The 25,915-nt window shown below is 40.8% G+C and overlaps 1 protein-coding gene across 1 annotated transcript in view; it reads left to right on the forward strand.

The window, feature by feature from the left end:
* Positions 1 to 370: 370 nt before the first annotated feature.
* The window catches only part of SUSD4 (sushi domain containing 4), a gene marked incomplete at both ends in the record, with an annotated part of 72,705 nt that continues 47,160 nt past the window's right edge, over positions 371 to 25,915 (forward strand). The window contains one exon of the mRNA XM_080616937.1: positions 371 to 491. Coding sequence (XP_080473063.1) covers positions 371 to 491 — 121 coding nt within the window. The remainder of the gene's footprint in view (positions 492 to 25,915) is intronic.

The following is a 25,915-nucleotide window of genomic DNA, read 5'->3' on the forward strand; positions in this document are numbered from 1 at the left end:
GCTGCCGCTGGGCGCCGGCGGTCCCGCAGCGCAAGGCTCCCCGCGGACAAGGACCAGCGGCCGGGGCAGGTGCGCGCTGCGGCTCCGCGCTGCCCCCCCCCGCAGGTAGGGCTCAGCCGCGCTGCGTGTGCCGGTGTGTGTGTGTGTGCGCGCCCGGCCCCGAGCCGCAGCGGCGGAGGCAGCGGCAGCGGCAGCCGCGGAGGTGCCCGCCGGCTCTGGCTGGGGAGGGGGGACCAGGCAGGTAGCGGCGGCGGGGCCAGGCGGGGGGAAGGCGGTCCGGGGTCGACCGGCGGAGCCCCGGGCACCGGCGAGGCGGAGCGGCTCTCTCGTTGCAGGCGGCGGCTAACCGGATGCCTTTGGCGGGCAGAAGATGTGTCATGGGAAGCAGGCGAGCGGCGGCGGTGCCCTCCCGGCGACGCGGCGGCGGGCGCTGGCCGCGGCGCTCTGGATGCAGCTGGCGCTGAGCATCGGCCCGGGGCCGGCGGCGGGCGGTGAGTGAGCGGCCCCGAGCCCCAAGACGAGCCATTCCCCTTCCTCTACCTCCACAGCCCCGGGGAGGGGGGGAGCCGGGAAACTTCCTCCCCCAGCGCGGTGCCTTCCGCAGGGAGTGAAGCGCTGCTCCGTCCTGATCCCCCCATCCCTCGTAGGGACCCCTGGGAAGAGGGAGCCTCACCCCTGTCCCTGCTAAAGAGCAGCGCTATATGGAAGTACAGCATGATTTTGAAACAGCCTATTTTCTTTGAATTTAAAGAGAAAAGGGCCAAAAAAGAAGCTTTCCCCCACCGCGGTCCGCACGGCCATCTCTCAGCTGACTCGTATCCCCACGCAGCTAGGGAGAGCAGAGATTTGGGAAGGAAGCGAGTGATTTGGGTCTGAAAATGCAACGTCCTTCAGCACTCTCCTCGTGGAGGTGCGACCCAACCTCATTTGGCCTTTTTGTTTTAATTACATTTTTTTAACGCTATCTTTTTAAATTATTGAGCCTGTGAGATATTTTCAGCAGGTACTTTTAATTACAAAATTGCTTTAAATTGATTCCATAATTAGACTTGGGTTGCTGGAAAAGTCTTAAAGTAAACTGCTTTGCTGTAAAATGAACTTAGCTGTGATAATGAGAGCAGCTCCACATTTCTACTCTGGTATGATATTATGTATCTGTGTTGGGGGAATAAGCCATTTTATGATTGAATCGCATCACTAATGGCAGACTGAGTCCAATATAAAAATTGCCTGGGCTTCTTCTCATGCCAAAGACTTATGCCAAAAATTTCTAACTTGAATGCCTAAGCCCAAGCAGCTCTGATCCAGATGTGTTTTCTGTCACTGAAACATAGACTAACAGAAATGCATCTGAAGAGGACCTCAAAAGGTCGTCTTGTCCATCCTCCTCCTGATGTGATTCAGTCCTAATTTCCCATCTGGAGACAATAATGCCATTTTCCAATAGAAATCCTGTGATGGCAAATGTGATTCCAGCTAAACAAGCTTTTAAACTGTTGCAGTATCTACAAATTTCTCTTTAGAAATCAATGGCTTTTCTTTCTCCTCCAACTGCGTTACCCTTGGTTTCCTGGCCAGCTTGCGTTTCAGTGTGGTGATGCCATTCTGCCTGTCCTGTGCCTTCCTCGCAACTGGAGTTGTGTGAGCTCCTGTCCTTCTCTAACCTCCTTCTTATGGCTCCATTCATAAAAATGAGACTGTTCCAAGGCCCCCTCCTCCCTGAGGCTGTGTATATCCCACAGTTTGATTGTCGGCGTTTATTTAGCTGATTAGTGCAAGAGGTTCTTCAAAATGTGGTTTATGTTTCCCTTGAACGTAGTGGTTTTCATCACAGCCTGCAATAAATTCTTGTGTGATGTTGATCATTATCAACACTGCTGCCTTTCACCTTGGTAGCATAACTAATTCTGTGTCCAATTGCATTTGTAAGGCATTTTAGGATCTTTGAAGAATTCTTATTTCAATTTTTTTGGTCCAGAAAAGGCAATACACTGAATGATCGTGCAGGGGTAAAATAACCAGGGAAAAATATTCACTACTCTTCTGAAGTTATTATTGCTATTATTTTCCAGTGTGGTTGTGCTCGGAAGTTAGGCACTATATAAATACCAGTAAATGCACAGATCTTTCATGCAGCAAAATATACGGTCATTGGGGTGGTTTTTTTCACCCTGAGTCATTCAAGTGGTAAAAATAACGAGCTTTGTAATTAGAACAGAGGACTGTAAATTAGGAACCCTCCTATTTTAGGCTCTGTTGTATCTGTGAGCAAGCTTACTGTGCTTATGCAGCTTGCTGTGAAGGCTCAGCTTCTTGATCCCCAGCCCGTGACCCAGAGTCTGAGAACTTGTAGCAGTCATTGACATCGAACAAAGTTGTGGCTTCCCAGGACCTTTGCAAATTTGGTTTCTGTAGGGCTCTCATTTTATGGATTTGTGTATCCAAACAGATCCAGGCATTACTGACTGCTTTGGAAAAGGTAGCCCCAATCTCTTTCTCTATCTTCTCATTATCTGTTAAATAAGGATAATCATACTTCTCTCTGAGATTTGAAAAGAGCTTTGATGACATTTAATGAAAATACTATGGAAGTGGAAAGAATTTGTTTCAGAAGCTTTAGAAAAACAGCAGTGTCAAAATGCTGAAATAAAAACTATCTCACATATTAAAAAATGAAAATGAATAGTTTAGGGTTATTTTTTTATATAAACCAATCCACAGCTTATGCTTTGGATCCTGTTTATGGCTTCCTCCCTTCCTTAGCTGATACCAGGATTTGGCTCCTGTAATAATCCTGTCATGACTTGTGTGACTCCTGTTTTATATATGACTAAGCTCTATTGATTGTCACGTTCTACCATTTCACCCCAAATCAATACTACTTATAACTCTTTTTTTTCTTGTCAATAACCCTACAGAGAGTAACTCTGTTTATTACATTCTGACTTTTTCAAAAGTGAATCTAGCAGAAAATTTGCTGTAGAAGTGAACTCAAATGAACAAACCTTTCAGCTATCAATATACCTCATTCCTCCCTGGTGTATTTAACTCCGCTGATACCGAGGATAAAGTAAATCTCTCATACTTCAGCTTGTGGCTTTCATCTAAGCATCTTTGTTTAGAGAATTATAGAATTGTTAGGCTGGAAAAGTCCTTTAAGGTCATTGAGTCCAACCGTTAACCCAGCACTGCCAAGTCCACCACTAAGCCATGTCCCTGAGTGCCACAACTGCCAAGTCTTTTAAGTACCTCCAGGGATGCTGACCACACCACTGCTCTGGGAAGCCTGTTCCTATGATTGACAACCCTTTTGATGAAGAATTTTTTCCTAATATCCAGTCTAAACCTCCCCTGGCACAGCTTGAGGCCATTTCCTCTTGTCTTATCACTTGTTTCTTGGGAGAAGAGACCAGCCACTGTCTGGCTCCATCCTCCTTTCATGTAGGTAGAGAGTGATAAGGTCTCTCCAGAGTCTCCTTTTCTCCAGACTAAACAACCCCAGTTCCCTTAGCCATTCCTCATCAGACTTGTGCTCCAGGCCCTTCATCAGCTTCTTTGCCCTTTGGACATGAACCAGTGCAGTGCTTTTCTTTCAGTGAGGAACAAAAAAAAGAAAGAAACTAAGAAAGCAGGAGCAGGGTGGGAAGGCTCGTAAGAGAGAAAATGAAATACAGACTCAATGGAGCTGATGACGAGTTATTTTGGAGTTTTAAGGCACTGTGCAGGGTTTACTGTTAAACATGTAGTTTGGAGATAATAGCTCTAAGAATATATTTTTACATGTATTTCAAATTCCTGGAATTGTATTGAAGTTGTGGGGGACTGGAGAAATCTAAAAGGAAAAGAAGAAAAATACTTCAGTAAGCTTCTGGATTTGAAGTTCCTTATGTGGCCTCAGGATTTTGTCATTGTACCCAGACATCTCCCAGGTGTGCTTTTTTGTCCTAAGTCAGTTGGGTGAGCTCTGTTCTTCTGCATGTTTCTGTGGAGAGGCTCAGGGCTGCAACACATCTCTGTAGGCTTGGAGGGGGCTATGGACTGTCACCTCATCTTGCTTCCTGGCCTCAAGCAGGGTCACGTGTAATTGTGGTCTTCTTGCAAGACAGCTGTTTAATCACCTTTAAAAGTTTCCACATCTTTAAACACCCTCCGCCAGTGCTTCATCAACCTATACATGAGAAAGTTTTTCTCAAGGTCTAACTTGAAACATCCTTGCTGCTGTATAAACCTGCTATTTTGCATCTTGTTCACAACAGATGTCCAGCAGAGCTGCTGTTTTCTGGTTCTCTTTGGTGTTCTGTTCCATCTCTTTGGTCTTCTACCGTAGAAATGCTGACTCCAGTTCCTCTAAAGATGGGATGGTTCCAGTTCCTCCAAACTTTTCCTAAGTCTACATCATACTTTCTAGATTTCTGGTCATTCAGACCATGAGCTTGCTCCCATGGAGCCATGTCCTTATGGAATACACTGCCCAGCAGCCTCACCAGTGCAGAACAGAGCTGAAGGATAGCCTTATATCCTCTAGTCCATGCCTTAGAGCTCTGCTCCTGTTCAAACATCCCGGGTACATTTCCTGTCATTATACGATGCTGCTGGTTTCTCTTCAGCTTCTGATTCCCTGTAGCTCCCAGGCTGGTTCCTGCAGGGCTTGCTCCTGCAAGGCTGCTGCCTGGCCAATTGTTCCCATCCCATCTTACTGCTTTCTTTTGGCATTGCAGTCCATTTGCTGGGATTCCCTGGTTGCATGTCCTGCAGACAACATGTCTGCATGTCTGTGGGTGCTTTTAAGATGGGAATTACTGTATGTCATGTATGGCAGTAAAGAAATCTGGCATGTTACGAAGCCTTCAAACATTACATTCAGTGTTAGTGATACCCTGCGGAACAGTGGTGGGTTAAAAAAAAACAGACCAAAGCTGAATTTTTATTGCTCTGTGATTTTATTGCATTTGGTTTAAGTCCTTGTTATGCCTTGGTTGTAGTATCTAACTCTTGCGTTTGGCTATAGTGGCTACCAAAAACATATCCATCAGGTTTCTGAGGATGGTGGACTTGTTTCCTTGGGGTAGTACAATTTTTTGTGTGTGCTCACCGAAAGGTTTACTTTTTGTCAGCCTGCAGTTGTTTTTGATGAGAGAAGCCAGACAAAGATTCCCTGTAACTGCCTTGCATGCACTTACGAGATATGAAGAAGGTTTTCTGAAAAATCAGAACGTTTTCTTATACCTTCTCACTAAATCTTTAGTTAATGTATTTTACTCACTCCCTCTCAGTGCGTCTGCTTTACTTGTCAAGCCAAATAGACATTTCAGCCTTGAGTTCTCTGTACATGTGATGAAATCATCAGTTATTTTGCAGGACTGCTTTTAACCTCCAGCTCCTTGGAGAAGCTCAATATTTTGGAAGGAACAGATTTTTCCCACTGTGACACGATCTTATTCTCTATCCGTTCCTCTCTCTGCAGGCTTATCTTAGCAGTTAAGCACCATTTTGTAGCCATTCTGATTACAAGTGGCAAGGCCAGCAACATCACAAGGTGTCAGCTCATTTATCTTAGTGGCACATCCACTGCCTACAGCGTTGTGAGAGCTGGGCATCTTTGATAGATTAACCTCAAATTAGTACCTTGCAAGTGGGAGGCTTATCCCTGATTTGCCATGGGATTCAGAGACTGAAGTTAACTTCTCTGCTTTGCTCCCTTACTCCCAGAATTACCCAGAGTAATTTTGCTCCCTTACTCCCAGAGTATCTTTGATCTCTGTATTAGGGATGATTACAACTTTAGAAGGATGAATTAATTATGCTTTGCTTGATTTCCTCATCTGTAAAGTAGACAAGCAATGTATTCCATGGACATGTTATGAAGTAGTTTGAGAACCTCCCAGAGAAAAAGTTGTAACATTTGTAAGGAGTGAGAAATAGGGATTTTAACGAAGTTCCCCAGAGCAGAAGGTCCTCTAACATTTGTGATTTTTGTTGCTGTTTTTGTGTGGATTAATAATTAAATATCCTTACCAGAATTAGGAAGATCTTCTCTCTCTTGACTTTTACAGATTCTTTAGGATTTTTTTCTACATTTTCCTTCATGTTTTTCAGTTCTTTTCCAAATATTGTCTACCTCTGAGATTATTTTTAAAACAAAATACACATTATTGAAGTAGAAAACCTTGCACTTGTGTTTGTGTTTCAGTGAGGTTTTAGGCCTGAAAAGAACAACAAAGTGCAACTGAATTCATACTTGCTATATGTCAGTGCAGATGTGAATGAAAAACTGGGCTGCACTTAGTGGCCAACAAAACTTAGCCAGAAAATGAGCTGGAGGGATGTAAGCGATGTAGTGTGTACAATTTGATTCCATAAGTGTAAAAATTTGCTTTGCTAACGTATTAAGGGGACTGAAGGTACACACGTCTCACCAAATTCAGCAATTTAACTGTGACACCAACATCTCCTCACTTAGTTTCACGTCTTCTCAGCTACTTTGACATGGCACAAGGAAAGTGTTATGAAACCAATTACAGACTGTATGTACATCTACTAGGTTTCACGGTGGAGCGGTTTATAGCAGCAGTTTTTCATGTCCACACTTAGCTTCTGACTATCCTACCCCATTGCTTCTGTTGACATGAGTTTGGCTGCCTGTTTTTCAAAGGGGGCTCCCGATAGTGTTTTCTTGAACAGCTGGGCTGCTGATGGGATTTATCCAAATGGAGGTGTTTCTTTTTCCATGTACTAAAAGCACTGGAAGTAGTTGTTGCCATCTGTGCTCACTGAGCTCCTGCGGGGAAAATGTGTTGGATGTGTTTTCATGCTTGTGATGGGTGACCCCAGCATCGTATCAACTTTTAAACTAATTTGCGTCCATCCTGGGTTCGATTTGTTATTATGGGATTATACAAAGTTTTTGCTCTGTAGGGAAGTTCTAGAATTTATCAGGAATATTTCTGTATTAAGCAAGCCTTGTTTTTGTCAGTATGACCAGCTTTAGAAAGTAGTATATGGGGCTTTTCTGCTGTCATCACTGCTGACTGTTGATAAGTAAATCTTATTAAACCCATAGTTTGACAAATATTCTTGCTTGTGTTAGGTTAATAGAAACAATAGTGATAAAAATGTGACCTTTTTTTTCATAAGCCTTTCTCATCCATAGAGTTCAAAACACTTTATAAAGGAAAATGAATTTTATTATATCCCTTCATAGATGGTGAAATGATGATAGAAAGATTAAATGGCTTGAAGTCACTTTTCACGTAAGAAATAGATGTTGCCATAGACAGGGAAGAGATCCTCTGCATCTTTGTCCAGCACTTTCTTCTGTAAATAGAATTTAGGGAAATTCCTAATCCACATTTGTATGATACAGCCTTTATAATAGAATTTTTCGGCTGTGACTGTCTTCAAAATTAAATGAGCAGCAGATTTCCTATTCACATAAATTGCTACTTCAGCAAATCACAGAGGGAGTTTTTTCCAGTGTGGTTTATTTGCTCGACTCCTTTATGTCTGAGACAGCACATAGCATTTTTCCAGACATTGGAACATCATCTTCTGAATAATAAAAAAGATAAGAAAATGTTATGTTAGGGTCAAGCCCTCAAAATGCTATCATGCAGTTTCTCATCGTACAAAGCACATATCAACAGGAATGATATTTCTGCCTTGCTCAGTCATGCGGTTCCTGATCACAGTTTACATGAAACTTAGAAACATTAGAAAAATACTGACTCTGATTTTTAATTAATTCTAACATACTTGAGCAGTTAGAGAGGAGAAGAGCATTGCATGACCAGGTAGCTCTGTGCAGACTGTGGTGTGAGTCCCACTGCTTTATAGCGCCCGTTGCAGTTCAGAAATCAGTGGATGTAAAAGAATGAGTTCAACAACTGGTTGCTTGTAAAAATGTAAGGTGTAATGTAAAGGACATAAAAGGATGAATAGGAATAGTGACTGGTTCCTTACTGTTTCATTTGCTTAATGCAGGTGGAGAAGCAATGCAAAATGCAGAGCTGGGAACATACGAAGGCTAAGGGTACAGCAGAGTTTCTGTGTAAAGCCAAATTCTGCACTTATTAAAAATTGACGAAATCTGAGGGAAAAAAGTTTACTTGTAAACCGAAAAGAGGAGATGGGGCTTTACAATAGACTGAAGAAGAAAATAGGTGAGGTTACTAAGGGTTAGGTTATGTAGAAGCTGGGTTATCAAGGGTATCATGAGATAGTGTTCTGATGATAAACTTTCTTGTACACTGCTAAAGAAAAAGCATGCTCAGCACACACATAAATCAGGGGGATCGTTATATCACTGGACTCCCATTCTGGAGACCAAGAGAATACACTAGAAAGAAGAGGTTGTCTTTGAAAATGCGGAGCCTTCCGATCTTCTTTCTGGTACTGCAGGAAGGCAGCAGCACACATAGTTGTTTATCTGGCAGGAAGCTGGAGAGCACCATACAAATTCAAGACAGAAGCTCTCATATGTGCTGGGAGGGAGGAGAAGATGCTCATAAGTGAAAGCCTATAAACGTGGCGTCCTGTTCTTACTCTTCTCATTAGCACCATAGAATGCATACAATAAAAAAAGTATGGAATAAAAAACTCATTTCCATCTTTCTAGAGGTGGGACAATAGACTTGAGAGAAGCAGCACAGAAATAGGACTGGAAAAGTTCTCATAAGCTCCCACAAATCATCTTCCTGTCCAGAACAGTTGTCATGCAAGACTTTATGTTACAAACTCTACAATATCCCTATCTATCCCAGGGCTTCACTCTCTTAACCACTAAAAAGGCTTTTCTGAAGTCTAATTTGAATCTTCTTTGCTGTAACATTGGACTCCCTGAGGATTTGTATCTCTAGTGTGGGATTCTGAAGAGTTGCTTCCTCCATCGTGCTGCCTGTTGGTGCAGATCCATCAGTGCTGTGTCTTTGGCCATCCTGACTACTGCTCCCTACTATTTCCCTGGGTCAGGGAGGGAAGCATCCTGACTGCTCTAGCCCAGCATAGTGTCTCTGAAAAATTAGCTATTAGTTAATAGTCTGGGAGCTCAGGTTTAGCTCTAACTGCCCTATGTTCATGTGTTGAACCCATATGGAAGGAGCTATTGTGATTCTTCATGGTGGAACTTACATTTTCTGGTTAAGGTCACAGCTAAGTTTGTATTTAAGACGAGACCAGTCATCTTACCAGCAGCTACGAAAAAAGTCAGCTTTGCCTTGCTAGTTTGGAAGGGTGTGCAAGTATTTTCCAAAGTCACAACTGGAAAAAATTGGGAATAACTCTCAGAGCCCTCTTATGAAAGATGCTTATTTAGGCAATCTGTTCTCCTTGAGGATATTAGCCCAGCTCTTTGTACTTGATCATGATGTAAACAGTATGTTACTGTCACACTAAATTGCACTCACGTGAATTTGTGTTTTACTTCTGTAGACTGAGTGAAGTTGTATATACTTAATAGCCCCGTGGTGATAGATTAGAAACATACAAAAGCCAGTCAGCAGCTTAAAGCTTCCATTGTGTTCACAAATAAACAATTTTAACTGGAATTTTAGAAGCAGCTACTTAGGGCTGTTACCTCCAGTGCCTGAGTTCCTGTTGCTAGTAAACCGGGTGCTGATAGTGAGTATCCAGAAAGATTGTATCATTCAGGAATCTGGAGTGGCAGAGGGAGAGGGAGGGGACATTAGAGAGCATGTGGAGAAGAGTTGCTTGTTTAGGCTAAAATAGAAGTTTGAGAGGTGTAGAGCAATGTAAAGAGATGAATTATCAAGAGGAAGATTACGATTGTGTGGGGTTCGAAGTCAATAGGACTACTTGCTTGAGTAAATCTTATAGCTGTAAGAACTTCATGGCATACATTATAGTTTTTATCTATTTCTAATACTCTGTGTAAGCCTACCATGCTTTTCCTGTGTTTGTGTAATAATGATTTGTATTCTGAAAGCCACGGGTACTTACGAGACAGAGTCATTCTTTCTGTGTCTCTCCACTTTGTTGACATTTTTAGGGACATTTTGTACACATCATATTACTCAGAGAAAACACAAATGATACACTTAGAACTGAAAATAAATAATAAATAATTTGGTCTCCTGCAAATTGGACTTATAAAATAGCTTGATTGCAATCACCAGCATTACAATAATCTTGACGGAATTAAGATAAAATGGCATTACCATGAGCAGCAGTAAAAATGAGAATACACAGACGTTTGTCTTGAGCTTGTAAAACACAGAACACCCTTCTCTCTTCTGAAGGGGGACCACCACCCCCAAAAAGTACAGTGACAGCCATTCTGGGGGAGCACCACACTGCTGAGACTGCAACCCAACTCCTGCACTATCCTTCCTTAGATTCAGGGATAATTATGGCAGCTCTTCCATGGCAGTTCTTCCCATTGCTGACTTGCTCAAGCACATTGCCCTCTTTTCGCACTCCTTTTTTGCTCTCTTTGCTGAGACCTGAGGTTCTTCTGTGAGGACAGGGAAGTATGGAGGGTGCAGCCTTTCTTTTCATTAGATGTAACTCCAGGTTAATACTACATAGAGTTATATGGGTGAGCTGGCGTGTACGACGTGGTTGTGACAGCACAACCCAGCTGCAGTTAGGTGTTCCACCTCCCTTTTTGCTCCTCACAAGCCCTTCAGTCACAGCAGCAAGCAAGAAACAGAATGTCTAGAAACATCAGTGGTGTAGATTTATCAGAAGCCACAAAATCCATAATTTACACACCTTATGATTGCACCCCTCTTTTATGTGTGCCCCTGTGCAAATTATACTGCTGCAGTCTGGTCCTTTGACAGCATTCAGACACCTCTCCCACATTCTAAAACTCTCCCTCTCTCCCTGGTATATGATTCATGTATCAGAGAGCAGGGTGGTTGTTTCAGCTTTTCTCCTTTTGAAGAATGGCACTCAGAAATGGTTGTCCAGACAGAAGAATCCATCTTGCAAATCTAGCAGAGCCATTCACTGCCAACAGCCTTTGTGTCATCTCTCACTGTTGCCTTTATCCACTGCGTCTGTCTTAGAGGCCAGTGCAAGAAAGGTACAGTCTAGGACTGATTTTGTCAAGACTAGGCTCATTTGCAGAGGCTAGGATATTATGGCTCAAAGGGAATATACCAGTAAAAATCCTCACCAAACAAAGTATACAAACGATTGCAAAATATGTGTATATGAAGCCCAACTCCATTTGACTTACGATCTCTTTGAAATTGGGTCATGATGGGACACACCACTGCACAGCTGCTGTAAGAGGTGCAGTGGAAGAAATTGCAGGAAATGGCACATGGACTAGTTGATTATAAAGGAGGGGTACATAACTGTCTTTGTATGCACCCATGCACTAATGCACTTAAGCATGCCCTTACTAATCTTACATGGAGATAGAAAGATAAAGAGATAAACAGAGGTGTGCATGTATGTGGGATAAGAGTAAGATACTAAAAAAAACCCCTAGCTATGAAATTGCAAAAAATATACTACTCTCATTGACAGTCATTTCAAGGTTCTTACGCTTGTTCTTAACATTTGCAAGGTTGCTTTTCACACTGAAAAATGGATGAGCGTTGCCTTTAATGCTTCTCTTTGGGTGCAAGAATGATATTGGATTCATGCGAGGGATGGAGAGCAGAACAGTGTTGGGTATATTTAGATTCCATTTCATTTTTATTTCATATGCAGTAACATTACAGAGAAGGACTTCGTTCCTCATTTCAAAGAAATCCGTCAGATAAATTGCATTCACTGTGGGGAGAGAAATGTTGTCAAAACCAAGATGAAAGATGCCTTTTTGCAGTAGCCTTGATGTAACAGGAGGTGTGTTTCCTGGGTGCGTTTTTTAACTCTGGGTTCTGCATGTGGTAGAGTTTTCTTGGTTCTTCCCGCAGACTGTCTGAGAAACCTTGTACTTAGAGCAAGTAGGTCTATGCCGTTCTAACTAACTCGTTCATAACACGAGTATGTCAGCCAGGCCAAGTTTACAGGGATATAACTTGATAAAGCAGACTGAAAAAAATTGCATTTAAATCAGTTTCTTAGAATGCTAGCATTATTAGAATATTAAAAATGCAAGAGGGCACTCATTTAAAGTAGCTCAGGATTATGTCAGCTAAAGAGATTTTGCATTAGTATCACAGGTAAGTGATTCATTACATTTGCCCTTCTGGCCTCTTTAAAGCTGTGATTTAAAAATGCAGATTTTCACAGGAAATGGTTACAAATCTGATCTGAATTCCATGGGGTTTTTTTCCCCCAAGGAAGCAGTGTAACAGCTCCCAGTTGCAACTGTTCAGTCATCTTAGCATTTGCTGTTTGTGGTCACTTTTTGCCATACTTAATCTCAGTTTAATTCTTTGGTTGTTTTGATAGAGAGGAAAAAGTCCTTTGATAATGCATCTATACATATATTGTTAGAAAAGCCTATTTTCCATATGCTGATTTTTTTCTGTCGTTTCAGTGAAATAATTCTGTTATCAAAAAATCTCCTCTGAAGTACAAAGCCAAAGCAGCACAAGGAGCTGCAGCAGCATTTCAGGAGCCAATGAGACTGGCAGCTTACTGTGAATGTTAACACAATGCTGCTATTTGTTAGCTTGGAAATAGGATTTGCTGTTTTTTCCCTGATCCAAATGTCTTTGGAAATATGATGTAGGGATTTTCCTATTCATCAGCTTTCCATTTCTCCTGTGAATTTGCTTTCTTGTTCCAAGGCAGTCGTTCGGGCTGTGGGGGCTCTGATTGCCAGCAGCACTGCCAAATTTCCTTCAAGAGCAAATGTGGATCCTCTGTTTTATCTCCTACACCTGACCTTGGGAATGAAGGAGATAGGGGTGAGTGGAGGTTTTATGAGATGAAGAGATTTGGCCTTATGAAACATTTCTAAAGCAATGCCTCACCTCAGTTGACATACAGGGATGAAGAAAATCTCGCGTTTCTAGAACACAAGATGATGCCAGTTCTTCTGGTTGCATATACAGCCTCTCCTTTCAGCATCTGAAGACCGCTCTTTCTTGCTTCATTCTTGCTCAGAGCCCTGACAGTCCTCTGACCTATTTTCAGAAGTACTTAAATTAGAAGAAAATAGGTGGACTGGTGCTTTTTCTGGGAGATTCTCTGTTCATTTCAATGATGTTTAATATGTTTCTTTTGTAATTTGGCTCCTGTGTAGCCTTCTACAGGTCATCTGCTCTATCTGTCTAGATCAGGTAGTTTTCAAGAAAATTCTTCACAAAAAAATGAAATAGCCAAAAAAAGACAGGAAGAAAAAGAAAAGACAGGGATGTACTCCACGGGGATAAAAGGGATTGAGAGATGGACTATTGAGAGGTTTATGTATAGCTTCCCTTTTCTTCCTACTTGTAATGTTAATTTCAGTCTTGACTCTCTTATTGAACTTGACTGTATTAATTTGATATATTCCTGAACAATCCTACTGAGTTTTGAAACCTAGGGCTGGTTGGTGCCCTGTTCCTGAGTGTCCTTACTATCATTTCATGACCCGTGGTATGATGGAAACAATTCTGTACATATAAGCCTAATGACCTGAATTTGTAAAGCTAAATAGCAACGCTGCTACTGGCATGACTCACTATTATTTTTAGCTCTGAAGGGGAGACAGTGGAGCAAAGGTTCATCTTTCCATACCAGCTCTGTCTTTTGTTGAACAACCTGATATTGCTGAGAGGTTTAACCTTCATGTTTCTGTTTTTAATCAGACTTCTGCAAGATGTCATGCATCTGTTCAGTTTCTTTTCATAATAGGCTCGCTTCTTGAGAGAGTGGCTCTATGCCCTTCTTGTACAGCACAGGTCCTTGTTTAATATTTGTTAGGACAGAGACTTTGCAACTTGCATTGTTGTTTGAAACAGCCAGCCTAGAAAAGGTGACTGATTTAACTGAAACAGCAACACAGAAGTGTTTGGATCAGGTTTGTGCTAGTCAAAGCATAAGTATTTTCTCCCTCACCCTTCAGAACGTTGACTATTTTATGTTTAAAGAACATTTTTTCAGAGGTGAAACGTTTGGGAGTACTGATACAATAAAGGAAGAGTCATATTTTCCTGTGGGATAATTGATCCAAACTGATTCGGTTTGGAAAATTACACTGATTTCTGAAAGCTCTTGCTTCTAGTCTTGCGGAGTGCTGCAAAGCCTGGCAGGTTGCATGGCCTCTGCATTCCTGATGGGGTTACCTGGTCATTAAAATCCCCTGTGGCACCCAAGCTGTTCCAGTTTCTAACGCTGAATTTCTAAGTAAAGGTTAGTGGTAATACTGTCAGATTTGGAATAAAAAACCCATGCTTACGTGTTAAAAATGCAGTTAAGTGGCTTCGGAGGTTAAGAACTGCTTTAAATTTGGCTTAGGCACTAAAGGAAACTGAAAGTCTACAAACTTTCAGTGAAACAAAGGCCCTCAGCTACTCTGAGGGTACAGGGCAGACAGGGAGGTGCTACTGCCTTTGGGATACCTGCTAAAAGTATGACCAAAGCAAAAACCTGCATTCAGATTACTTGGTGTTTAGGTCTTAGACTGTAGCTCAGCTCATAGTGGTGATGCAGGATATATCATAAGGAGGTTAATGCTCGTATGTTAAGCTGAAGAAAAGATTACTTATATTTTTTTTACTCACAGTGGGGAGATACCCATACAGAAGCCTTCTCTTGGGAAAAAACCCACCAAACAACCAAAAAAACCTCAACCACGACAAAAAATAACCCAATCTACCAGTATTTAAATTTAATTTGGAGTATTTCTGAAGAAGAACATATGACGGTGAATGTCAACCGAGCGATACTAATATGTTCTCTGTAATCAAGCCTTGTTCTGCTACATATGGAAGATTCATTTCAGCCAAAAAGGGAAGTAAGGGTAGGGAATAAGGAATACGGGGGAAGAATGTGCCTTGCATTATTAGGGGATTGCAAATTCAGATAAAGTAAGACACAAACTTTTTGTCAAAGAAGTTGAGTATGTAAGTTTAAAGCTTGCTCTAGGCAGTTTTAACTCAGCCAGCACTTCCAGCAGCTGAAAACCTAAAGTGACACTGACTTTGGCAGACTTATAAGGGTAAGCTTTGCACAGGAATGAATTATTTCTTGATCAGTTCCTCAAGTATATGAGGCACAGTCCAGTATTCCTTCAGTATTGATTATGGATGTTTGTTTTATCCCAGAACAAACGTACCAATTGTACATCGGGGAAGTAGAATCAGTCTTTCTATGTATTTGAGCTCTTCTGTACTCATAATATGATATCCTGGGGCACACTGAAGCACTGAGCTTACTCTATGCCTCTCTCTCCTTGCCTTTTTGACTCATTTCTTTTTAAAGCTGTAATACACAGAATAGGAAATACAGGTTTTGTTTGGGAAGGATCTGCACAACCAGCCTTTTGGCCATGTTGGCTTTTTCCTTGCCTTGTTGCATTCATGTCCAGGAATGCTTCATGACCTTTGTTTGTGCACATACAATTGCAATTGTACAGGTAGTCTTCAAGTACCACAAGTGTCTGCTTTGAGGCTGTCAGTGTTCAGAGATAGAGTGGTGGCAATTTAGCCACAACGTCACTATTTTTAATTCATCCTCTGTGTACTGAATCACTGTACCTCTTGCTAAATCTGTCAGGGTCCGTGGGTGTTAAGTGCTGCTAGGATGTAAATCGTTTTTATGAGGAGCTACTCAGAGTCAGGAAATAAAGTGCCATGGTAGGAACAAAGCTTGATTGTACCCTCGCAACACGAATTGTAGTGGTTTCTACTAGAGGAATTGGGCAGCCCTGGAGTCACACCATAATCCAAGCCCTTTTCTGGAAGGTCATAAATTGTGACCCAGTGGACAGAGCCTTTTGTTTTCTTGAACTAACAGAATGCTGTCAAGGTCAAAATTCCCAAAGATATTCTAAGCTTAATAATATTATAAGCTTAATACATTAAATGCTTGTGGTTAAAAAAAATACACAAAAAACAAACACAACTACAAAACCACACCAAAAATGTTATCTGGTACGTTAGAGAACGTGACAGCTGAAGTATCTCTTCTAGCTCTTGTGCTGAGTGACTTGCTGGGTTCAGAGATACTTTTCGCACATGCTACTTTGCCCATCTGTTCTCCCTGCTTTCTCAGATCCCCTGAGCAGGCAGAGAAGCAAAACTCAAAGGATTTCTATTCTCTGCTTGTCAGAGAAAAGAAATGGTGTCAACTGCAATACAATGCTTGGACACAAAAACCTGAGCTGGCAGGAAAAGAAGCAGATAGTACCCCTGACACATGCAAGGCTGGTTCCAGAAAGGCTCCAGCTGCCTTTGTTTTAGCAGTGGTCACTGAGTTACAGACCTGGATGCTACCACTTTTTTGACAGTTGTTCTTTTGTTTCTCTGTTAAACGTTTGAATTAGGTATGTAATACTGTGGTGGGAAATGGATTAATTTATAGCATTTTCTTTAGCAGCACGGCCTTTAAAGCAGTAACATGTTGTAAGGCTCAAGGTCTTTGTGAGCTAATCTCTGTTGACAGCACATGATTGATTCAATTTTGCAGATGGGACAGATTTCCTTGTTGTGTCTCAACCTGTCTTTTGATTACTTAGCCACTGACAAACCAAAAATGTTAATATGGATGAATGCTCACACATATGCCTTACACATATGTGAACACCCACTTCTTTACGAATTGCTTGAGGAAAAAATATCCTTGTACACAATAATCCTGTTCTTTATACATGTGTAATATAGAATGCAAAGTTATGCAGCCAGAAATAGCAGCAGGGGTTGGAGAAGTTGACTTGTAAAAAAAAACCTCCCAAAATGAGGATTGAATGGTTGTATATTCAAGACTGCTGAGTACAACAGGGATTTGTACTTGGTCATCGATCCTTCTTCCTTCAATAAGTCACCACTTGTTAGCTCCAAATCTGAAGTCGCTTTCATCTCAAGGCCACCTTTTCCTGTACTCTTATGGGATACCAATCTGTCTTACAGCTCTAGGTGACTTGACACTAATTTCTAATAATTGCTGAAGGAAAAGATAGCACTGAAGAGGCAAAGATTGTTCTCCTGTCCCTGAAAGTTTTACAGTTGTCACACAAGGCCTCCACTGAGGTCTGTTCTGTGTATTTTCTGAATGTTACATGGTTCAGTGAAGACTACAGGAGTTATGCTTTGGATTGCATCAGAGGTAGGATGTCACAACTACATAGAGAATTCAGTTTCCAAGTTTTCCTGGAGATACTATATAGTCATTGAAAGTGTTTTAAAACACAAGATTTTGTTCAGTATTCAGTTTTCTTAATGCCAATTGGTGTTTCTGTGTTATAGACTTGCTGTGTAGGTGTTAGCCTACTACAACTAGATTTTTCTGCCCTGCCAGATCTTGTAACTTACAAAACTTACTGGGGAAGACCCTTGGTCTCTCTGAAGGCTATATTGTAACTGCAGTTTATTTGGACAACTGATGGCTTGCATTTCTCCTAGGTTTCAGAGTTTGTTCTCTAAGCATTTAGTTTCCCATTTAATGTAACGTCTCTCCCTGTGCAAAAGAGCCATGACACATGAGGTGGCATCTTAAGATCAAATGTTATTAACATGAGAAAAAGCACTGGAGACTATTGGTTTAATCAAAGGACTTCATTTTCAGAGGAGGCCTTCCCCTAATTACTACCATCTTTCAAAACTGGATCCTGACCAAAGACACCTTAATCTTATGGCACCATTAGTGAGGAATGATTTCTGGCCACTGTACTGAAATCTCTTTAAAACGCGACCATCTGCCCAGAGTTTTTCGAAGGCAGGAAATATTAATTACAGGATATTCTGACAGCCCTGGATTTATATACAGCCGAATGTGGCCCATCCTATTTACAAAACTGGTGTTGATCAGAATTTATGTAAATAAAAAACTACATAGTTAAATAGTGCTTTGTTTTCAGAACCTTTACCTTTGCAGAAGAATATTAGACAAAAGGAGTAAATTTTAAAAGCAATTCAGTACAAATTTGCATCAAAAGGGTACTGTTGCTACAGGGTGTGCTATGAACTGCTATATAAATAATCTGTTTTTAAACAGACTCTAAATGTCTGTTTATGCAATGTAGCAGTTAGAAAATTTAGTATGTTTTTTAAGACTGACAGTACTTTATTGTGTTCAGCATCTTCGGTTTGTACAGCAGAACATTTTTCACTTAACATAGCTCAAAAACTCAAAGCAAATACCAAGAGACATACATTGTGTACACACTATTTAAATATAAAGTTCAAGTTGCGTAATGAGTCAGCTACAACCAGGATATTCAATCTGACAGTTTGTTAGTGATTGTTTTCCTATGCCTATATGTTATAAAGGTTATTTGTCAATAGATAATGCTGTATATGCTATAAGTTGAGTGAACTGAGACAAAAAGGTTTCTAAACGGGTACATTTTAAGAATTGGAAGTACACAACAAAGCTACAGTCTGATCCCATTAGCCAAGCCCATGAGAGGACTATTCTTCTCTTCAGCCACACCGCTGGGTTCTCTTACTTTGTCTGCAAACCTGTTCACAGACTTGAGTGCCTGCTTACAAGGGCAGTGCCTATGTCATCTTGCATCTGTGTTAGCATTGCCAGCTGGGAAGGCTCCTTAGGCAAAAGATCTGACTGTTTCAAAATTATAATGGTACAGAATAGATATAACATGTAGAAGATGATAACTTCATCCTTTGGGCATATGTCTGCGTAGTCTGAAGAAATTAGTGGAGCTGGTCTCCTGCCTCAGTTTCCTTAATGCCCTGTATGTATTTTAGTCATCATTCTGGTTTTATAAAGAGCCATTCACACATCTGGTTTCTTTCTGTTCCATTTCTGACTCTTGGAAAGTTCTGCCTTATATAATGGGTCTGGAGTTGTTGAGTTATTGATTTAAATATTTAAATTGCGAAATACCTGAAATAAAGCATGTTTTACTTTAGAAACATCCTCAAAACTCTTGAAGACCAACCCTTTCTATGTCACTGTCTTCTAAATCTCCAGGAAGGAGGATCTCACCACTTGTCGCTTCCAGTCTGTCCTTGTACTGGGTACAGGTCTTTGAGATGCACTGAGGTCATTGGTAATCAATCCTGCATTCATTTTCCAATAAAAGCATTAATCTAACTGGTTTTCAGTAGCATTTTGCATTGAGAACTGTAGATGTGAACCATGCACTTTGGCTTTGACATTTTTAACCTCGGTTTGTCCTTGTGCATCTGTCTAATCTGTACACATGTCCAATACTAGAGCTTTCTGTGAAACACAATATATTCAAAAAAGCAATCTTTGAACATAAATGTCCCTCTTTCTGCATTAAGCAAGAGTGCAACATGGCTAAATATTTTCTTGACACATTTGTTCTCATTGAGAGAATTCCTATAGGAAAAGCTAGCTTGAGATATGAGTCTTCTGTTTCATTCTGGTAACATTAAGTTTTGCGATCACAATCATATTCCATACACGAGAGCTCTGCAGAAGAGGTGAAATGCTGACACTCATTGTCATCCGCATCTGTCGCTGTTGCAGGTCTTGTCTTTGGCATCTTGGAGAAACTGCAGCTGCTGCGGCCATAAAGTGGCAGTTGCAGGAGAGGGTGGAACCTTCTCATGTCAGGATTTGGAAGATCAGTTTGATTTTGGGTCCTGAAACACATGTGGCATGCTGGGGTATGGGGAATGTGTTCTTCTTTCTGTTAGTTATAAATGCTGTGGCTTTCTTATCTGTCACCATGTCTGTGTGATATGGTAGTTGAGACAGAAGATGAGAAAGATGTAGTGTGCTTTTGGCCGTGACTTCACTTCATAACTGACTTAACAGAAGAAGTATTTACAATTACAGAAGCCATGTGGATATCAAGTAAAGAATCCAGAATACACTCCAGACTGCAACAAACTACCTACCACTTGCCTTCGACTGAAAACAATCTTCAGAGTGTAGCAAATTCCTTAAAATATTTTCCTTTCCAAGGATTCATTTCTTCATTGGCCAGACCTGGGAATCAAGATAGCTCAGTAAGTTTCATCTGTGTGTTTAAGATGATGGATGTATAAAGTAGAGGTTCAGTTGTATTTCATAGGAGACAGAAAACCTTGTGGTGTTCACTGGAAATTTATCTTCTCTTGTTATACAGGAGAGAATTGAGTCTTATCAAATTACACCAGGGAGATGTTGTCAGTACATAAGACCAGCTGCCTGTTCTGATCCTATGTGAAAGTCTGAGAGGAATGTTTTAAATCAGGGTAGTGCAAACCAAGCTTTCCACTTTAAGTCTCATGTTTGACTCATTAACACCTGATAGTCAGCTGTAACAAATTTCACTGCCTGGCCTAGCCTAAAGTACCCTTTTTTTTTTGCTATTTATTCATGTACATCGGAGTCTGTTGCTATGTAGGCACACATTTTAAAGGGGAGTTCATTTTCAGGTACTTCTGAATCCTATTAGTTAGCTTGGGGCCAACTGGATGGAAAGCAGCTCTGCAGAGAAGGAGCTCGGGGTCCTAGTGAGCAAGCTGACCATGAGTCAGCAATGTGCTCTTGCAGCAAAGAAGGCCAACAGCATCCTGGTCTGCATTAGGAAGAGAGAGAGGCTGGGGCATGCTTCATGTGAGGAGGGGCTGAAAGAGCTGAGACTGTTTAGTCTGGAGAAGAGAAGGTTCCAGAGAGGTCTTACTGATGTATAGAAATAACCTGAAGGGAGATGGCAAAGATGAAAGAGCCGGGCTCTTTTCAGTGTGGAGATATACAAAACCTGACTAGGTACAGTCCTGGGTAGCCTGCTCTAGCTCACCCTGCTTGAGCTGAGTCACTGAACTAGATAAGAAGGTCCTTTCCAACCTCCACAGTTCTGTTATTCTGTGATATGCCAGATACTATGTTGGAGGAAGCCTCCCTGTCAGACTTGTCTATCAGTCCTGTCCAAGGACATAGGAAGTTTGAGAGACACTGTGACACAGACATCATATAGTTATAGAATAATTGAGTACGATGCACAGGTTGTGTCCAAAGCATTATGGACCTGCGGCAAGTTGGGTGCAAGGCTAGGGTGTGTTTCTAGCATGCAGAGGCAGCTGAAGATCTGAGACACACTATTTGAATTTTTAAGTGTATCCAACAAGATTTGTCTGTATATTACACACATGTGGATTTTTCTGCTCATGTTCAAGAGTCTGAATGATTCCAGCCTGAAACTATAGCCAAAGAAATCTACCTTTCCTCCCCTTCCTTCCATATCTCTTCTAACTTTAGTCCAGAATGAATGTAGAACTTGATCAAAGTGAAGCAATTTAGCAAGCCCTTCAATACAGAGTTAAAGGTCTGTAGTGCGATGTAAGTAAAAGGAATGACTGTTAAAAACTTAACAAACTATAAAGACATTATGTATGGCAGTGCTGTTGCGGTCTGTTATTACTATTATCCTCACTGTTACTGCTATTATGACTGACGTTGTTTTTAACATAGTCTGGGTACTATTCTTAGCTGAAATTAGGAAAAGCTTGTTGAGTTGTTGTCTTTATGAACACACAACATGACCGTATGCTGCCTTGGCGCAAGTAGGACCAAACTGCTTACATTCTTCAATGTCCTTGTGTTGCTGCTTTCATTATAGGAACAGATGGCTTAGCAGGAGTGTTCCCAGCTTGGTTAAGCAAAGATGCAGAAGGTCATATGAACTGGCTTTCATTGGAATATGCTGGCTATTACAGCTAGGTGTTGTTTAACAATCACTCCTAGATGTACTTTCCCTCCATTGCACTGATAGAATCAAGGGTCTCTTAGGTGTGAGAAGCATATATGACACATAAGTTAATTGAATGATTTCAAGAAGTAACATGCAAAATGGCTGATTTTGTAGACATAATTGCATTTTGAGGCATTTCTTCCCATCTCTGATTCTGAATATGTAGAGACATAGCTCTTTGTACAGCAATAAATTGACTGCTCTGTTGGCAGCACCTCACAGTTGATTACATAAAAGCCACGGTGGCCTTGAAACCTTGAATCTGGACAGAGGCATAAAGAAACAGTTGTATTTTAAGGTCCTGATTCAGTGACCTCAGTTCAACAGTGACAAAAGATTGCTGCTATCTAAATAGATACTAAATGACCTTACAAATGTAAAATGATTTTTCGGTTGCTCAGGTGTCTCAGTCACATATGGTCTCCTCATGACTGTTTGCAGTCTCAGCAGAGATGCCAGTTTTGGATGAGATCTTGGAAGCTGAATTGTGCGTGGTTGTAGAAGTTAACTACTTGGGCCCTCAGAGGTGCTGCTGGGCCATGGGAGAAATCTGCAGTCCCCCTCAGTGTACTGTTATTTTACTTTCGATCACCTCACATCCATGCCAAAAAGAAAATCCTTTATATGCTTTCTAGACTATATTCACTGATGTGTGCTCGCCATATTTTGGCCTTGCTACTAGATGTATAGTATATTAGATATGTAATTTATGTCAGCACATGATTGCTTCCTGAACTCATTCCTGAAACTTGAGGCAAAAAATGCTAGGAACGGATCTGCAAAGTGGTTTTATCGTGCTTTCTCCTTTATTGCTTTTTGCATTAGATTGATCTCCATTCTTTGCTTTGTTCTGACACATATTTCTTGGTTTCTTAATTTTCTTCATAAAACTTAAATATTTACTCACAGATCCATATATATATATATATATCAAAAGAGGAAAGAGGTCAGTGAAGACACTAATGACTAGAGGGAGAGGAAAGATGCTTTTGAAAACATGTTTCTAGTTTGATTTCTAGATCTTGCTCCTGGTTCTAACTATTAAATCTTTGCAAACTTTTAACTTCTGCAATCTCGTTAGGTTATATTCCAAATCAATTGAACCTTCTGGCCAGCATGCCGTTAAAGGGACATTTTCTAGTTCATAACTGTAGCAGAGACAATACAGCAGGCTTTGTGAGGAAGGCTTTGTGTGACTGCAAGATGGTCCATTTTTTATAATTATCTTAATTGGTTTAGCAAAATATATTTCTTTTCCCTACAAATGTTGCCTTGGTGTATCCTGAAGGCAGTCACAGCTACAGCACTGTTACTGATGCTCTGAAAGTCACAGCTGAATGTCAGTGGGAGTCAAAGTAAAAGGTGCAATAGAAATGTTATGAATTATTATTAAGATACATGAGAAAGCTCTGCAGGGAGGAATGGGAACATCTTGGGAAATGGGCTGCAGTCAGCCATCTGGGAAAGCTGGAGACAGAATGTTAATAGAAATGTTGTTTTTAAAAATCACCATGACATCAACGTTTATATCAAGTGCTTTGTGCTGGAGCTGGTTATATAACTGTGATTATATTAGGTGTGATGAGCAGCTGTGTAGTTGAGAGGAGCTGTGCTGTGTTGGGGAAGGTGGAGTTGGTAGTAATGCCTGTAGCTAAAGCTGCTTCAGCAGGTGTCCTTGTTTTCAGTGCCCTATGACTTTATAACCATTCAGCTGAAATTTTCCGTTCTTGTTTTATCTCTGGCTACATAGCTTTGGATTTCAGGAAATGTTAGAACAAGGTTTTTAAAATACCTGATTGTGCCCAACATGTAACTTTTTTGTATTAATTAATCATTAGAGTTTGCAAATGCTCAAAAAAGCATTTAGGTGCTTACAAAAGTGTTTCAGTATTCCTGTACTGCATGTTACCCTGCCCCATATATTTGGAGCATTGGGTTGAAGGAGAGAGGTGTAGCCTTGTCTCTGTAACCTAAGGGAAGGAGTAACGGGGCTTGCGTTTTAGGCAGGAACTACTGCTTCGCCCAAAGAGTGTTGGTCAGAACAGAGCTACGTAAAGCATCAGTTTGCCTTCTCAAAATCATACTCAATTAAAGTTAAGGGCATACAAGAAGAGGTTGGAAAGATACTGGACTGCAAACCCCCTCACATTACAAAATGCTGAAGTTAGGCTTCCTCAACAATTATTCCTATATCTTATATGTGAGGCCATTATAGACATTTGTGATCTTTCTCAAGAGTATCATTTATTTTAACCAGGGTTGCCTGTGTAGAGTTCTTTAGAATATATGAAGAAAAATAGCTTCAAATTACCAGTGGTATGGATTCACCAGTAGGATATTCCAGAATGGGTACGGAGTATAACCAGTATGGGTTCCAGGAGGATATTTACTTCAGTCATGGAAAAGAAAAATACAGAACTGAAGTCCCCTAGCATACAAGAGAAGCATCGTGGGAGAGCATGGTAAATACCATACATAATCTAGTAATCAGTCTGGTATGTGCTTGGCAACATTTTCCTCCACTAGTAGGAAGAGAAAGGTAAATGTCCCAGTTCCAGCCTAAGTAAACTAAAACAAGTTCTTGTCATTGTGAAGTAAAGCCCCTCTGGCAAAATTTCTTGGTTAGAAGTATGATAGTTAAGCATAACAACATACAAAGTCCTTATATAGAAAGCATCTTCTCAAAAACAGCATAAGCAACTTAGAAGTAGTTCAGAGACTGGAACAAGTGATGAATATTTCAATAAATGTACTGTTGGAGATACGAGATACAAACATACTATAATCCTTTTTCATCCTCTAAGCAATAGATGCTTTAAGGCAGATTTCTTCTAAAAAGCCACGGAAGGAATAGGATATAAAAGCAACCTGGTCTACTGGAAGGTGTCCCTGCCCATGGCAGGGGGTTGGAACTAGATGCTCTTTAAGGTCTCTTCCAACCCAGAGCATTCTATGAAGACACAGATGCTACTCTGTAGTAGTGTATTTTTGATTTCATATTCCTAACACCATTTTGCAGGTCAGCTGTCTAGGGAACATGAGAGAGTCGAGCAAGATGTTGAGAGGTCTGAGACAGCTCGGCTGTCTTCTCTGAAGAGCTCTGCTTTCATCCATCTGCTTGGCAAGGCAGCCGTGATGCATATAAAACCTGTGTACACACAAGCTTCGTATGTAGGAAACAAGCTATATGTTTTCTTTTGCAAAATCCATTTAAAAGTTTATGTCTATTCTACTACCTTTGTGTATTTATATATTAATATCTGGTTGCAGAAGGCTCTCTTGAGTCATGTGAATTGCTTCTAGCTACTCACTGAGACTGAAGAGTTGCTGCATTTTTAGATGAGGCAACAGTTAATCAAAGTTGTTCTCATCCCAGTCTGGTTCTTGTCCTTCCTCTGCATGCTTTCCATTTTGGAGGGGGCCAGTTATGCCATAAATTAAATCTTTTCACAAAACCTTACACTGAAATAGAATTCGGGTTTACAGCAAAGCTGCTGCTGCTGCTTGGAACTCAATTCCTCAACTGTAATTATTTCCATTAATTTCTGTGTCTGTTTCAATAGTTTTTCTTCTCTAGCAAGGTGTCAGAGGCTCCCTCTGGAGGATACATTAACTTCATTTAGCTTTTGGCTTTTTAAATATAAAGATGAATAAAACAGTACCTGATAAAATTGAAAGCCCAAATCAAAAGAAACAATAATAGTAGTAATAATGCAGCTGTTGTAGAGGAGCAGCAGTGTAGACTCCTACTGAAGAGGGAAAAGGTAATTTCTTGGAGAGATGGCTGAAGGATTTGCAGCACAATGTAAGTTAATTTAGCACATTTGTACACCATTGCTATTGAGCAGTATGCACAGATACGGACAGGACATGCGATCTACTGAGTGAAAACACATCCTCCCTTTTTGATTATCTAAAAAATTAGACCTGTTATCTCAGCACGGGAAACTATTTTGGCTTTTGACCTTGTTTTTTTAATAGAATTGCAATGTGCAAGGGTTTTTTGAAATAATGATGGAGTCTGTTGTGCTCAAAAAAGCATCGCTCAGTTCCCATTAGCTACTTCTTTTGTGTTTATTTTTTTCCCAGGCTTTCCAAGCATATGTAAAATAATTCAGCAGTTCAGTTCTGCTGTTTGTTAGGAATCCATCTGGCAAATAGTCTGGATGCAGGAAT

The sequence above is a fragment of the Psittacula echo genome (genome assembly GCF_963264785.1).
Source record: "Psittacula echo genome assembly, chromosome: 4".
NCBI lineage: Eukaryota > Metazoa > Chordata > Aves > Psittaciformes > Psittacidae > Psittacula > Psittacula echo.